Here is a 12,586-nt window from a genome sequence, read left to right on the forward strand (position 1 = left end):
TCATTAAGTAGAAATCGCACATTGTTTTAAAGCAAATATACTGTAGAAATATGCTTCAGTGGGAATGTTGTACAGTGCTTTATTTATTTTTGCTGTACTCAACAACAAAAAAAAGACACAAAAAAAAACATTTCAGAACCAAATGTGACATGTCAAGCTGGAATAAACAGAAGCATGACATTTTTTTATGTATTTATTTTTGCTAAGCAAACATTTTCAATGTGGTTTGGTCTACACGACTGCAGCGAATGTAATTGACAAAACAAACAAGACTCACACCTGTCGCAGAAATCCAATCTACTTTAGGTCCCTATAGTTACCTGCAATGAAGTTTGATATGTGTAGGGCACTCGTGAAGCGACCTGACAGCCCTGACACCACTTATTTCCAAGCCTTCCCACCGGCCAACTCTATCGAATCTGCTGTCAGGAGGATTTGTTCAGTCGAGACTGATGTAAATAGGAACCTCGTGAAGTGCCATGGTTGTTTTGGCACCGCATACCTCCCATGGGGAACCAATGACTCACCAGATCTGCGTCCAAATGCCAGCCTCATGTCACATGAGCACGGTGGCATGTGTAGGGTGATGCTCTCCATCTCTGTGACAGTATTAGCTCCTGACTGCACGCTGGAGCACAGATGGCATCTTCAGCGCTCTGAAATGAAGCATTGCCCGTGATCCCAGCGGAAAACGTATTTTCATGGTGTGACAGAATCACAGCAATTGGCTGGCTAGGCTTGGGCTGTTATGTAATAGTGGTGAGTCAAGGTAGCCCACGGTGACTCATGAAGAGAAGCATATGGGCCAAAATAAAATAAACACTGAGAATGAGGCCAGGAACTATAATACAGGCAGAAAATGTGAGAATGATGTCTATTAGATACAATTTAACCTTTATCGAGAGAGGTCAGGGCTAGTTGTCACAGTTTTTTCAATGCCAGTGAGCATTAGTCAGGGGAGAGGTATTTTTGAATGTACACTCAATAAAAACAAAATCACGATGAAGTTTATTATTAACTGTTTGTAACCTTTCAATTTTATTTACTTTGTCAGTTTTGTCAATCTAAATCTGCTAAAATATAATACTATTACATTTAACACTGTCGCAAGAAGGTCGCTGGTTTAAGTCCCAGCTTGGTCAGTTGGTGTTTTTGTATGGAGTTTGCATGTTCTTCCAGTGTTTCGCATGGATTTCCTTCGGGTTCTCCAATTTCCCCCACACTCCAAAGACATGTGCTAAAGGGGAATTGGATGAACAAAATTTTCCGTAGTGTATGAGTGTAAATGAGGGTGTATGGGTGTTTTCCAGTGTTGGGTTGCAGCAGGAAGGGCACCTGCTGAGTAAAACATATGCTGGAATAGTTGGCAGTTCATTCTGCTGGGGCTACCCCAGATAAACAAGGGACTAAGCCAAAGGAAAATGATGAATGAATGAACGGTATACTTAATATTCAGGGGCAGAAATGATGCACTTCCATACTCAACACATTAGATTTAATTCAATGTGTTTAAAATGAATAGGAAGAGTTTAAAACACATGAATCCAAACACACATAAATCCAATTTGGTTTATTCAATTCACCTATAGCGCATGTCTTTGGACTGTGGAGAAAACCGGAGCACCCGGATTAAACCCACGCCAACACTGATAGAACATGCAAACTCCACACAGAAATGCCAACTGACCCAGCTAGGACTCCAACCAGCGACCTTCTTGCTGTGAGGCAAAAATGATAACCTCTGAGCCACCATGTCAGCTGCAATCAGAATTCATACATTTTATTTGTTGGGCCTAATTATTTTATTTTATTTTTTTGAGTGTAGAGTTATAACTGTGTAATTTTTAAAATAAAAATCTATTGAAAATATTATAAAAGAATTAATGTATTAAAGGGCACCTATGATGAAAATCATGTCTTGTAAGCTGTTTGGACAGAACTGTGTGCAGCTATTGTGAGTCCACAGTCATATTGGAGTGATAGAAACACAACAAGACTCTTTTTTTTAATTTCCTGACATCAAAATAGGATCTAAATCCCTTTCACTTTGAGGCTCTCCACAACGTGACATGGTAATGTGATTTCCCAACAAAATCTCACGACAATTCGTAACTTTTTGATTTAGTGGCTAGTTTGTATCAATTCGTACGATCTAATTCGTAAAATTTTAGTACGATTTGCTCATCCCCCAATTACGGTTGGGTTTAGGGGTGGGGTTAGGTGCCACGCCTCCTTTTTGAGGAGATACAATTTCATACGACTGAACTCATACGAATTCATACGAATTAGCCACTAAACTAGAAAAACGTAAAATACTTACGTTTTCTCATGAGATCATGCTGGATTTCCCCACCCACCGAATTGGTTGACAGCCGTGTATTAACATGTCTTCGTATAAACGTGTAATCATATCAACAAGACAGGACGTGTGCAAAGCAACTGGGATTAAAAGATCTGTTAAGCTCTCTGTGATCATCAATCATCATCGAATGTGATCAAGAATGAGTTTTACAAGGTTAAAACGTTTTTAAAACGGTGCAAGTTTGTAATGAATTACAGCGATTTTATCGTTTTCAGTTGATCACCAGAGCTGCATGTCAGTACAATTATAAAAAAGATGCTTCAATTCAGTTTTGTGAACATTAAATCAGGTTTATTTTGTACATTAACATAACATATCCATACAGCAGTGGATATTAACGTGGAACCTGTCACATTTGTTGTGCAAAAACAGTGCAAAGTTAAACGCATGCACTGTGTGTGTGTATGTGGGTGTGAACTGTGTAAGGACATTGTGTGACTCATCATTGCAGAAAGGCTTGAATCAACCAGAACAAATACATCAAATAATCATTAGGACAGTTCTTACTGTAGTATTTCTCACAAATGTTATGTGAGATCTACTTCCTTCATGTCTGTCATTATGCTGTTTATCTGATGCAGCCGAGGCGGAGATTGAGGCACAGTCTGACAGGCATATTAGAACAGTGGGCGGGGAGAGCTAGCATTAAAGAAACGGGCAACAAAAGCAGCTACATTGTGTTCAAATAAATAATAATCTGATGGGTGTTTCGAGCTGAAACTTTACAGACACATTCTGAAGACACTAAAATACGTGCCCTTTAAGTTGCTTGTGGTGGAGACTGATTTGAGAGAGCAAAAATAATAATACCAATAACACACCTTATCTGAAGATGTCAAATATGCATATCTGTATTCAAAAAAGTGGTCATTTTATACATGAAAAATAATAGTTTTGGGTATTAAGGTATATGATAAACATCCCAAATTAATTGTGAAATAATGTTCCATCATCGTTCAGATTAGAAGATTCTGTATATTATGTAAAAATGAAACAACAAACTTGTTCTAGGTATTACTTTCTAAAATTAGTAAATGTTTTATAATATAATATTTAAAATAGGGCAGTATGATGGCTCAGTGGTTAGCACTGTGGCCTCACAGCAAGAAGGTTGCTTGTTCAAGCCCCGGCTGGGTCAGTTGGCATTTTTGTGAGGAGTTTGATGTGTTTGATGTTCTCCCCGTGTTGTTGTGGGTTTCCCCTTCCCATAGGTGAATTGGATGAAAAAAACTGGCCGGTATGTTTGTGCGTGTGAATGTAAGAGCGTATGGGTGTTTCCCAGTGCTCTGGTGGGGCTGGAAGGGCATCCGCTGTGTAAAACATATGCTGTAATAGTTGGCGGTTCATTCCGTTGTGGCCGCTCCTGATAAATAAAGGACTCAGCTAAAGGAAATTGAATGAATGAATATTTAAACTGCCAAATAATTAGTATCTTGGGGCTGCACTGTGATCCTTAATTAAAGTCTTTCAATCAAAATATGATCAAATTTAATTGAAGTTTCCATAAAAATATTCCTGTACTAAAGATTCTGTTTTCTAAAAAACTATTGGTACACTTAATGCTATTTAGTGGGTGTCCTAAATCATCATAACAATGTAGGACAGCCAATTATTAACTGATTTATTATATGTCAAATTAAACAGGACAGATAATAGGAAGAAATAAAGCTGTATTTTACTTATGCATTAAAGTTTAAAAAATGTGGGTGATACTTAAATACAATAAGCTTGTATTAGTTAATACAGTTGCTCATTGTTAGTTCATGTTAACTCACAGTGCATGAATGTTAACAAGCATGTATTTGGATGTAAATAATACATTAGTAAAAGTTGAACTATGATTATTAAATGCTTTACAAATGTTGTTCATTATTAATTCATGTTAGCAAATACATTAAAGAGCCCCTATTATGGGTTTTTGAGAATGACCTTCCATGTAGTGTGTAACACAGCTCTAAGTGAAGTGAAATATCCAACAAAGACTAAAATCTGAAAGTGCACAGTGTTTAAAACGAATGATTCAATTATAAAAGAGCCGACTCATAGTGCTTTAAAATAAATCGTCTTGATAACAAGTGTTTAGCCATTTCGGCATGATGTCGATACGAACCTTAAGCCCTGCACAATTGTTGTGTGCGCAAACCAGGGAAAATTTGTGGTTGAAAATATGGGAGTTTTCCGGGAAAAATAACAAAATGGGTGGGTGGTTGAAGATGGGTCTGAAATACGGGAGACTCCTGGGAAAACAGGAGTGTTGGCAGGTATGCTCACATATACACTATGCACTTTGACTACTTCAATAGAGTAAAACGCCTAGCGCGGCATATCAATAATGTCTTGTGCTTAATTCTGTCGACTAATCGCAACAGGCAGTCGTCGGTCCAATCGGCGCAGATTAGCTTCACACTAAGGAGAGGTTTGGGAATAAATGAATTGCTGAATGATTTACATGGGAGTCGCTGAGATAATTAGGTAAAAACAAATGCTTATTATAAGTCAATGAAAGTGTTTTTTGACCTTACACACATATCAGCCTGTTGTTGGAGACACTTAAAACTAAAATGTGCAACACAATCTCACAGCAATTCGTAACTTTTTGACTTAGTGGCTAATTCATATGAATTCGTCAGATCTAATTCATACAATTTAATACGATTTGCTCATCACCCAATGACGGTTGGGGTTAGGGGTGGGGTTGGGTGCCACGCCTCCTTTTTAAAATCGTACATTTTCGTAATTCGAACTCATACGAATTAGCCACTAAAATGACAAAAAGTAAAATACTTACGTTTCCTCGTGAGATCAGGCTGAAATATGACCTTTTTTAATGTATAATAGGGGCTGTTTAACTAAAGAACCCTTATAGTAAAGTGTGACCAAAATATGATGCTTGAATTGTATCTTATATATTGTTTAACACCTTCATATTATAGCTTTTTTCATAAGACCAATAGCAAAGTCAATTCATGCACAATAAATATAATAATACCTTAATGAAGGCAGGTATTATAATGTGTAGTGTGCGTATTTGTGTATTTTTCTACAGGAGCTCTAGTGGTGTAAAGGAGGTAGAGGAGCAGACTGTGAGATTGAGGAAGTGGTTTGAGGAGCAGATGAAAACCGCACTCCAGTCACACACACAGAACAGCCAGCAGCTGCAGACACTACTGCAGGACAGACTGGTAAACACATACAAACACATTTGTGTCAATGCACAATTCCCAGTAAATGTAACAAGTGAGCAATGAATAATACGACACAGGAATAACAGTTGTGGTCTCTAACTCAAACTGAAGACAAATGAGAGTACAAATACTTACATGAAGTTAATTATAGTCGAGATCAAAATTAGAGAATAGCCAACAACAATTCTATAGTAATATCTGAATATAGAAGGGTTCTGTTTATTACAGTGCCAAAGCATTTCCAGCGCAGGAAAATGTTGAGAATCCCAGTGGGCAATCGGGTAAACTCTGTGACGAAGATTTTTATTTACTAAACCTATATGAAGACACATTTGATTGGGTGATTGGAGGGCCCTATGCATCTGCCATTATATGTCTTTGAAAACAGGTGACAGGTTAAGGCAAAGGGGTCATAAAAGAGCGACTTGGGGACACAATGAAAACCAACTGTGTCAGAAAAGCATGAAATGTATACAAAATATTCTCAGCGCACTCAGAGAGAGAGAGAGAGAGAGAGAGAGAGAGAGAGAGAGAGAGAGAGCACGTCACATATGTGGTTCCTCCACTCACGTCTTTCGGTGGATAATTTCAGATTTGTTATTTTTTTTTTTTGTTATCCTCTTTGATTCAAATATGGTTTGCAAGCATCCCTCACAGCCTTTCTTACTTTGTCCTTCCATTTGGTCATGTCGGCTTACATTTTTTTTTGCAGCGGACTTGCCTTTTAATGTCCTCTTAGTGGACATTAACATTCAAGATGCAGACTCTTGGTCATGCGAAATATCCCCTAATGTTTCTGTATACAAAGTTCACACATACAATTAATGTCACATGGTTATCTAATTTTTTTTTTTTTTTTTTTTTGCACACACTCAAATAAGGAAATGGCCAGCTAATAGCCCTGTACTAAACCTGACTGAAACTTTCTGGAAAAACCTTATATCAAAGTTATAAACCAACTCAGTGGGACTGAAGAAGAGTGGATCGAGATGATTATAAAGTGTGAAAGAGTAGTGTTGCAATTTTATTTTATTTATCTTATTTCTCTTATTTTCATCACTGTGATAGTTGTTTCTTGAAGTGCTTTTATGGAAAAAATAATAAGAAGAAGAAACTAAATTCCTACAAATTTTAAACAAAGAAGATTATTTGTCTATGTTGAATTTCTCTCATCTATATCCACATTCAAACTGTTATGATTTCTATATATATGGGGCATAGGTGGAAATGGAAGGCAAGCAGAAAGAGAACATGGTTATTCTCTCTGGTCACCTGGAGAGGTTTGAGGCAGCGCTGGAGAAGGTGCGATCAGCTGACAGGATCAAGCGCTCGGAGAGCAAAATCTACAACAAGATGAACATTCTGGAGAACAGCTTCAGAGAAGACCTAGAGCAGATGAGAAGAGAATACCAGTCAGGTGAATCGAGCATATAAGCATCTCAATTATTAAAAACATCCTTGATTATACTACAGTTATGTTGACAAGTTTGGCTCAGTATTGGTAAATGTGGTTTAAAATACATGTATTTAATCACAAATATAAAACAAACTGTAATAATTGTGAAATAGCATTATATTTATATGTAGCTGTCCTCTGCTTAGATCGTTTTTATTGTGGAAAGATGCACTTTACCATTATTCTGAGTGTCAATGAATTTTCTGATATATTTCTAATATGCAAATTTGATGCTCAAGACAAGTTTATTTAATCATTTGCCATATATTTATGTTTTGTAATTGCATTACGGGACCTTCAACTTTGCTCCATCAACTGTTGATGTTGAAAATTTAACTGCAGTTTAACAGTGTTTTTATTGGCATTGATTTAAATACAATGTTTAACAAATTATATATATATATATATATATATATATATATATATATATATATATATATATACAAATGTTAATAAAAGTAATTATGTTGAACTATTTACTAACAAACATTGACAGAGCAAAGATCAAAGCCAATGTTGCAATTCACAAGAATAAATACAAGGAAAACACGAGTAAATCACATGCTAAAAGAAGCTTAATATGTTTTACTGTGTAGTAGATACTGTAAATGAAACACTAAAGAATATCATATACCTTTTTGTCCAAGTTTGGCAGCTCTCTAGCACACATCTGGTCTAGATCAACAAATTGAAAGCCTAAATCAGAAAAGAGCAATTCCAGTGTTATGGGAGAGACATTAGCAGCAAAAACTGGAAACGTAAAATTCACAGAGATCGCATGTGACCACAGCATATTGAATATTGTTGATATTTTCCAAAACAACTAACCACAGAGTTAAAAGATTAGAAAAATATGAATCTGTAAATGCATTTTTTGTATTTTAAATGAAGCAAATTAAACATGTCATGGAAGTGATTAAAAAAGTACACGAGTTTACAGTACACAACATACACTGTAAGAAAAGCCTAAGTTCCACATAATTCTTTCATGTTGTCTCAACACAAATCCGTTAAGTTAGTTTAATCGTTTTTACAAATTTATGTGGATTGAACAATTAAGTTGAAAAAAAAAACTTAAGAATTGTGTCGTTTCAACTCCATTTAAATGAGTAGTTTAAACAAGAAAAAAAAATGTTGAAAGTGCAAAAATTCTATAAACTAAACTGCACAATCCTAAAGAAAGAATACTAATCAAAAGGATAAGAGTTGGCTCTCCATGGAACAAATTAGTTTTATTTGACATTTTTGATTTTATGAGAAAAAAAAGCTGTTTTGGAAATGACATCTGTCCATTACGGATGTGAAGTCAGCACTTGTGTGACTTTGTAAATCCCAAAAATAGTTTGAAAATGCTGAGAAAGACATGAGTATTTTTTATAGTACTGTAAAATATAGGAGAACCAAAACAACTTAGAAAGGGTTCGCTATTTTGGTAAACTTCATATTTTTTATGGCATAATTTTGCATAAAATTGCTCACAAGCAAACTGAAAAAATAGCTGTTATTATGTTGTTCCTCAACAGCAGATTGGAAATCTTGCTTGAGCAGCCTGATATGCAAGATCATCCAGTCTGAGTGGTCCAATTTATCTCTCATGTGGCAGTTTTTCCAAAGCTGTTTGCATGGGAAATGAAACTGCAAACAGAAAACAAGACTCCAATTGGGACTCTAAACGCCTTTTAGTATCACTTAAGGTTTAACATAATGGCAAATCTGCTGGATGTCTTCCACTCAAGGCAGATGTGACATTTATTAGTTCATCCATATTTCCTCCATCTTTGAAAAGAAAAGTCACAGATTGACAGCCTATGATGCGTTTCAGACATTCAGTACAAAAGACCAAGGCAGCATCAATAAATGGAGAGCAAAGAAAAGAACAACCGTTGTAACCCAATGCCTCAGATCGCACAGTACATGACTTTCACTTTCAAATTCTCTTTGAGACAACGGACGGAAGACAGATGATGCATTATAAATGAGACATCTAACACATACAAGTTACTGAAGGTGAACTCTTGATTCGATTTGCCAGGGTTCCAGACTGTTCACGATGCCATTGAATCTCTGAGACACATCAGCGACACCAAAGCCAAGCTGGACAAAGAAGAGCTGCAGAGAGACATTAGAGAGATGCAGAGAAATATGGAGAAACTCTGACTGGAATATTATTTTAGAAGACATACAAGGTACACCTGCTTATATCTTTTCAACCAATCACCTGGCAACTTTATTCATTCATTATCTTGTCAGCTTAGTTCCTTTATTAATCCAGCTACTTATCCAGCACATTTTTACGCAGCAGATGCCCTTTCTGCCGCTACTCATCTCTGCAAAACATTCCCCCACACCCACACACACACACATACACACCCACATCCACACACAAACCATAGACAATTTAGCATACCCAATTCACCTGCACCGCATGAAAACCCAAGCGAACGCAGGGAGAACATGCAAACTCCACACAGAAACGTCAACTGAGCCAAATTTTAAACCAGCGACCCAGCGACCTTCTTGCTGTGAGGCGACAGCACTACCTACTCCGCCACTGCGTCGCCCCACCTGGCAACATAATGCATGTAAACATGATAAAGATGATCTACTTATGTTCAAATAGAGCATCAGAATGGGGAGGATATGTGATTTAAATGACTGAATGTGGAATGATTGTTGGTGCCATGTATTTCAGAAATTGTTCAGAAATCTCTAGGGTCTACAGAACGTGATCTCAAAAATAGAAACTTTTTAATGATACTAGCTAATATGTGGGTGAAAATGTGTCTGGTTGATTAGAGGAGAATGACTGGTTCAGTAGAAAGAAAGCTAACATTAGCTATTGGTTTTCATCCACGTTTTTTAAGCAATATTCCAGTTTTGTAAATAAGTCTAATTAGATTCTTTGGATGGAAACACACCTAGTGACTCAAACAACTGCTGGTTACAACCGAGGCCTGCAGAAGAGCATCTTTAAACACACAACATGTCAAAACTTGAAGCAGGTGAGCTACAGCAGCAAAAGAGCAGCCCACCTGTGAAACTGAAACTAAAAGTCACAAGGGCTTACCAAAACGGAAGCTTGAGAAAGACGTTGCCTTGTCTTGTTTCAACAGTTCAGGATGTTAGCGTCGTAATGCTATTTGAGCACACAGCCTACCTGATCATTGCTGACCCCATCAAACCAGGAAATAACAAGGTGAACCTTATGAAGTAGCTGGTGAGTATGTGATAAAATATTTAACCTGCCTGAGATCACCAAAGTATGATTCAGCAGAATGTGGGCAGATGGACAATACAATCAAATAAGCTCAAGATTAAAAGGAAAAAAAAGGATTTATCCGGTCTCATTGAGGTCCATTCCTGCAAATCTCTTTTTCAAAATCAGATTCTGAGTGAACAATCATAGCTGTTGAAATTCAATCAAGGTGCAATTACAGCAAATCCAAGATTAGATGTGCAGTACTCTATACTGAAAGACAAGGAAGATGAATTATTCAGTGTTTGTCCGCACGTCCCTAGGCCAGTATTGATTGTAACGGACTCTAGAATAAACAAACAAGATCCTTTTTGTTTTCCTTTTAATTTTCCAAGCCACCAATACTTGCAAAGCATAAATACTTGCAAACTCCATACTTGCAAAGCATAAATATTCCCAGCATTATAAACCATACTTATTTTTCATTTCCCTCATGTTCCTCTATGTGCTTTAATACTTCAGGACACACAATGGCTTGCAGTGGACTGCAGGTCAGTTGTGCACAGATGAGTAAAGGAAATGACAGCAGAAAAAACCGAGGGTCATTCATTCTGCCAGTGTTCCTGTAGGGCAAAGATAACTGTGTGTCGGATAAAAAGCAATTCATTTTAATTCTTGTCTTTTCTGCCCACAAACTGAAACACTGAAGAACAGACGACCCACTGCTGCATTTTCAGATGTGCCAAATAGGGATTTTGGATCAGAAGCAGTGCTCCTATAGAGATAGAAGTGCTTCTAAGAGTTATACAATAGATATAATAGTTACAGTTGTTTACAGTCAGCTGAGCCCTGTAGCGTTACTAATTATGAAGAAAGTCTGTGACTTAAGGGAAGGCACATAAAAATAATCATGAATCATTCATGTCATGTTTTATGTCTCAACGCCCATGTGAGTGCTATACAATAGGTATAGACTAATTGAATGATGATAAACTGCTGTTAAAAGAGCAGCACTTAGCAGAGATTATTTGCACATATTAAAATGTCCTTGGTAATGTAAAGCCTTCCGATTTGTAAACACATTGATCAGTGAGTAAACTGCTGCTACTGTAAGATGATGGTGAAGCGTCTGAGGATGGTGGAGTGTCTCAGCTGGATGGGTAGAGGCGCCTGTGAAAATCCACTAGTCTGCTGTCGCCTGCTGCTGTAGCCTTCACCAACAGAGTCTATAAGACCAAAACATAAAGCTAGTGTTAATGTTATTTTTAAAAAGTCCATATTATGCTAATTTAAGTTTATTTAACGTATGTTAAATTCAAGTTCATTGTGTTATTTTGGGTGTCTGCCTAAAACAGTTTTATTTCCTGTGTTTTGAATTATCTGAATTTATTTAGCCATATCAGATTAAAAACAAAGGTAACTTCCTTTATGAAAGAAAGCACAGAAGCCTGGTTCAGAAGATGGATGAAGGTCTCAGGACACTTTAACATTTTGAGAGTGAGTAAATAATAACAAAACCTTCGTTTTGGGTGGTTAACTACTGTCTCACAATTAGCTTTAAATAAGATTTTGTTTAAGCACAGTAGAAAAGATTAAAAGTGTGACTTTTTTGAATAAGTATTTAGTTTTTGAAATTATATTCATTATTACTGAACTTATAAACATAGGGCTGGGAGATATTATAATAAAATAAACGCGTGTTAAAAAGAATCTTAAACTTGTTAAATAAAATGTTACAAAATGTGCGCAATGGTAAAAGTAGATCAACATCTGTAAGGTGTCATCAATAATGATACAATAAACCTCAAACTCTGTAAACAAAACTAATTTTGATAATCAAATCTAGAGCTTTTAAGTAAAGAAACTAACCATCATTATTCAAACACACTGCAACATTACAAATTGTGAAGTTGAATGACTCTTTCAGATGGGGTGCTAGTGGCTGGGATGAACAAGAAAAGAAACCAAAAAGCCAAACCAACATTCTTACATCCATTTTTAATTTATAATGTCCTCACTGCTGCTATACGGCACTCGTTTTTGCATGTGTTGTTATTCTGACCTGAAGTGACAAGCGCAAGTGCGTGGTTTCCTTCACCATTTTTTAATGCCGTCTCTCGTAAGTAGTGACCATCAACCATTTTCTCAGAGGACGACCAACGGATAAACCATTGCTGCAGCTTCGATGCAAGTTTACGGAGAAAAGTAAAAAGCAATGTTTAGGACTGCTGTGCTGGTCTACCGTTATTACTGAAATTCCATACAAAGTGTAAGGCAGATTGGTTTGTTCTACTTTTAAGTTCCAATTTTTTTTAACTAGGTGTACCTGGAAAATGCTTGTGTGGCACATGCCGCTTGCATACCCATTTGCTCCCATGTGCATGATG

At 36.7% G+C, this 12,586-nt stretch overlaps 2 protein-coding genes across 5 annotated transcripts in view; one reads left to right on the forward strand and one right to left on the reverse strand.

The window, feature by feature from the left end:
- The window catches only part of fam81b (family with sequence similarity 81 member B), a 36,383-nt gene extending 25,464 nt beyond the window's left edge, over positions 1-10,919 (forward strand). For all 4 annotated transcript variants that reach the window (XM_073951405.1, XM_073951407.1, XM_073951404.1 and 1 more), the window contains 3 exons: positions 5,409-5,544; positions 6,769-6,964; positions 9,036-10,919. In XM_073951405.1, the coding sequence (XP_073807506.1) occupies positions 5,409-5,544; positions 6,769-6,964; positions 9,036-9,160 (457 nt within the window). In that variant the 3' untranslated portion in view covers positions 9,161-10,919. The remainder of the gene's footprint in view (positions 1-5,408; positions 5,545-6,768; positions 6,965-9,035) is intronic.
- The window catches only part of skic3 (SKI3 subunit of superkiller complex), a 52,896-nt gene continuing 50,877 nt past the window's right edge, over positions 10,568-12,586 (reverse strand). Inside the window, exon 41 of the mRNA XM_002662098.7 lies at positions 10,568-11,425. Within this exon, the coding sequence (XP_002662144.4) occupies positions 11,348-11,425 (78 nt within the window). The 3' untranslated portion in view covers positions 10,568-11,347. The remainder of the gene's footprint in view (positions 11,426-12,586) is intronic.

This window comes from Danio rerio, chromosome 5, assembly GCF_049306965.1.
Source record: "Danio rerio strain Tuebingen ecotype United States chromosome 5, GRCz12tu, whole genome shotgun sequence".
Taxonomy (NCBI): domain Eukaryota; kingdom Metazoa; phylum Chordata; class Actinopteri; order Cypriniformes; family Danionidae; genus Danio; species Danio rerio.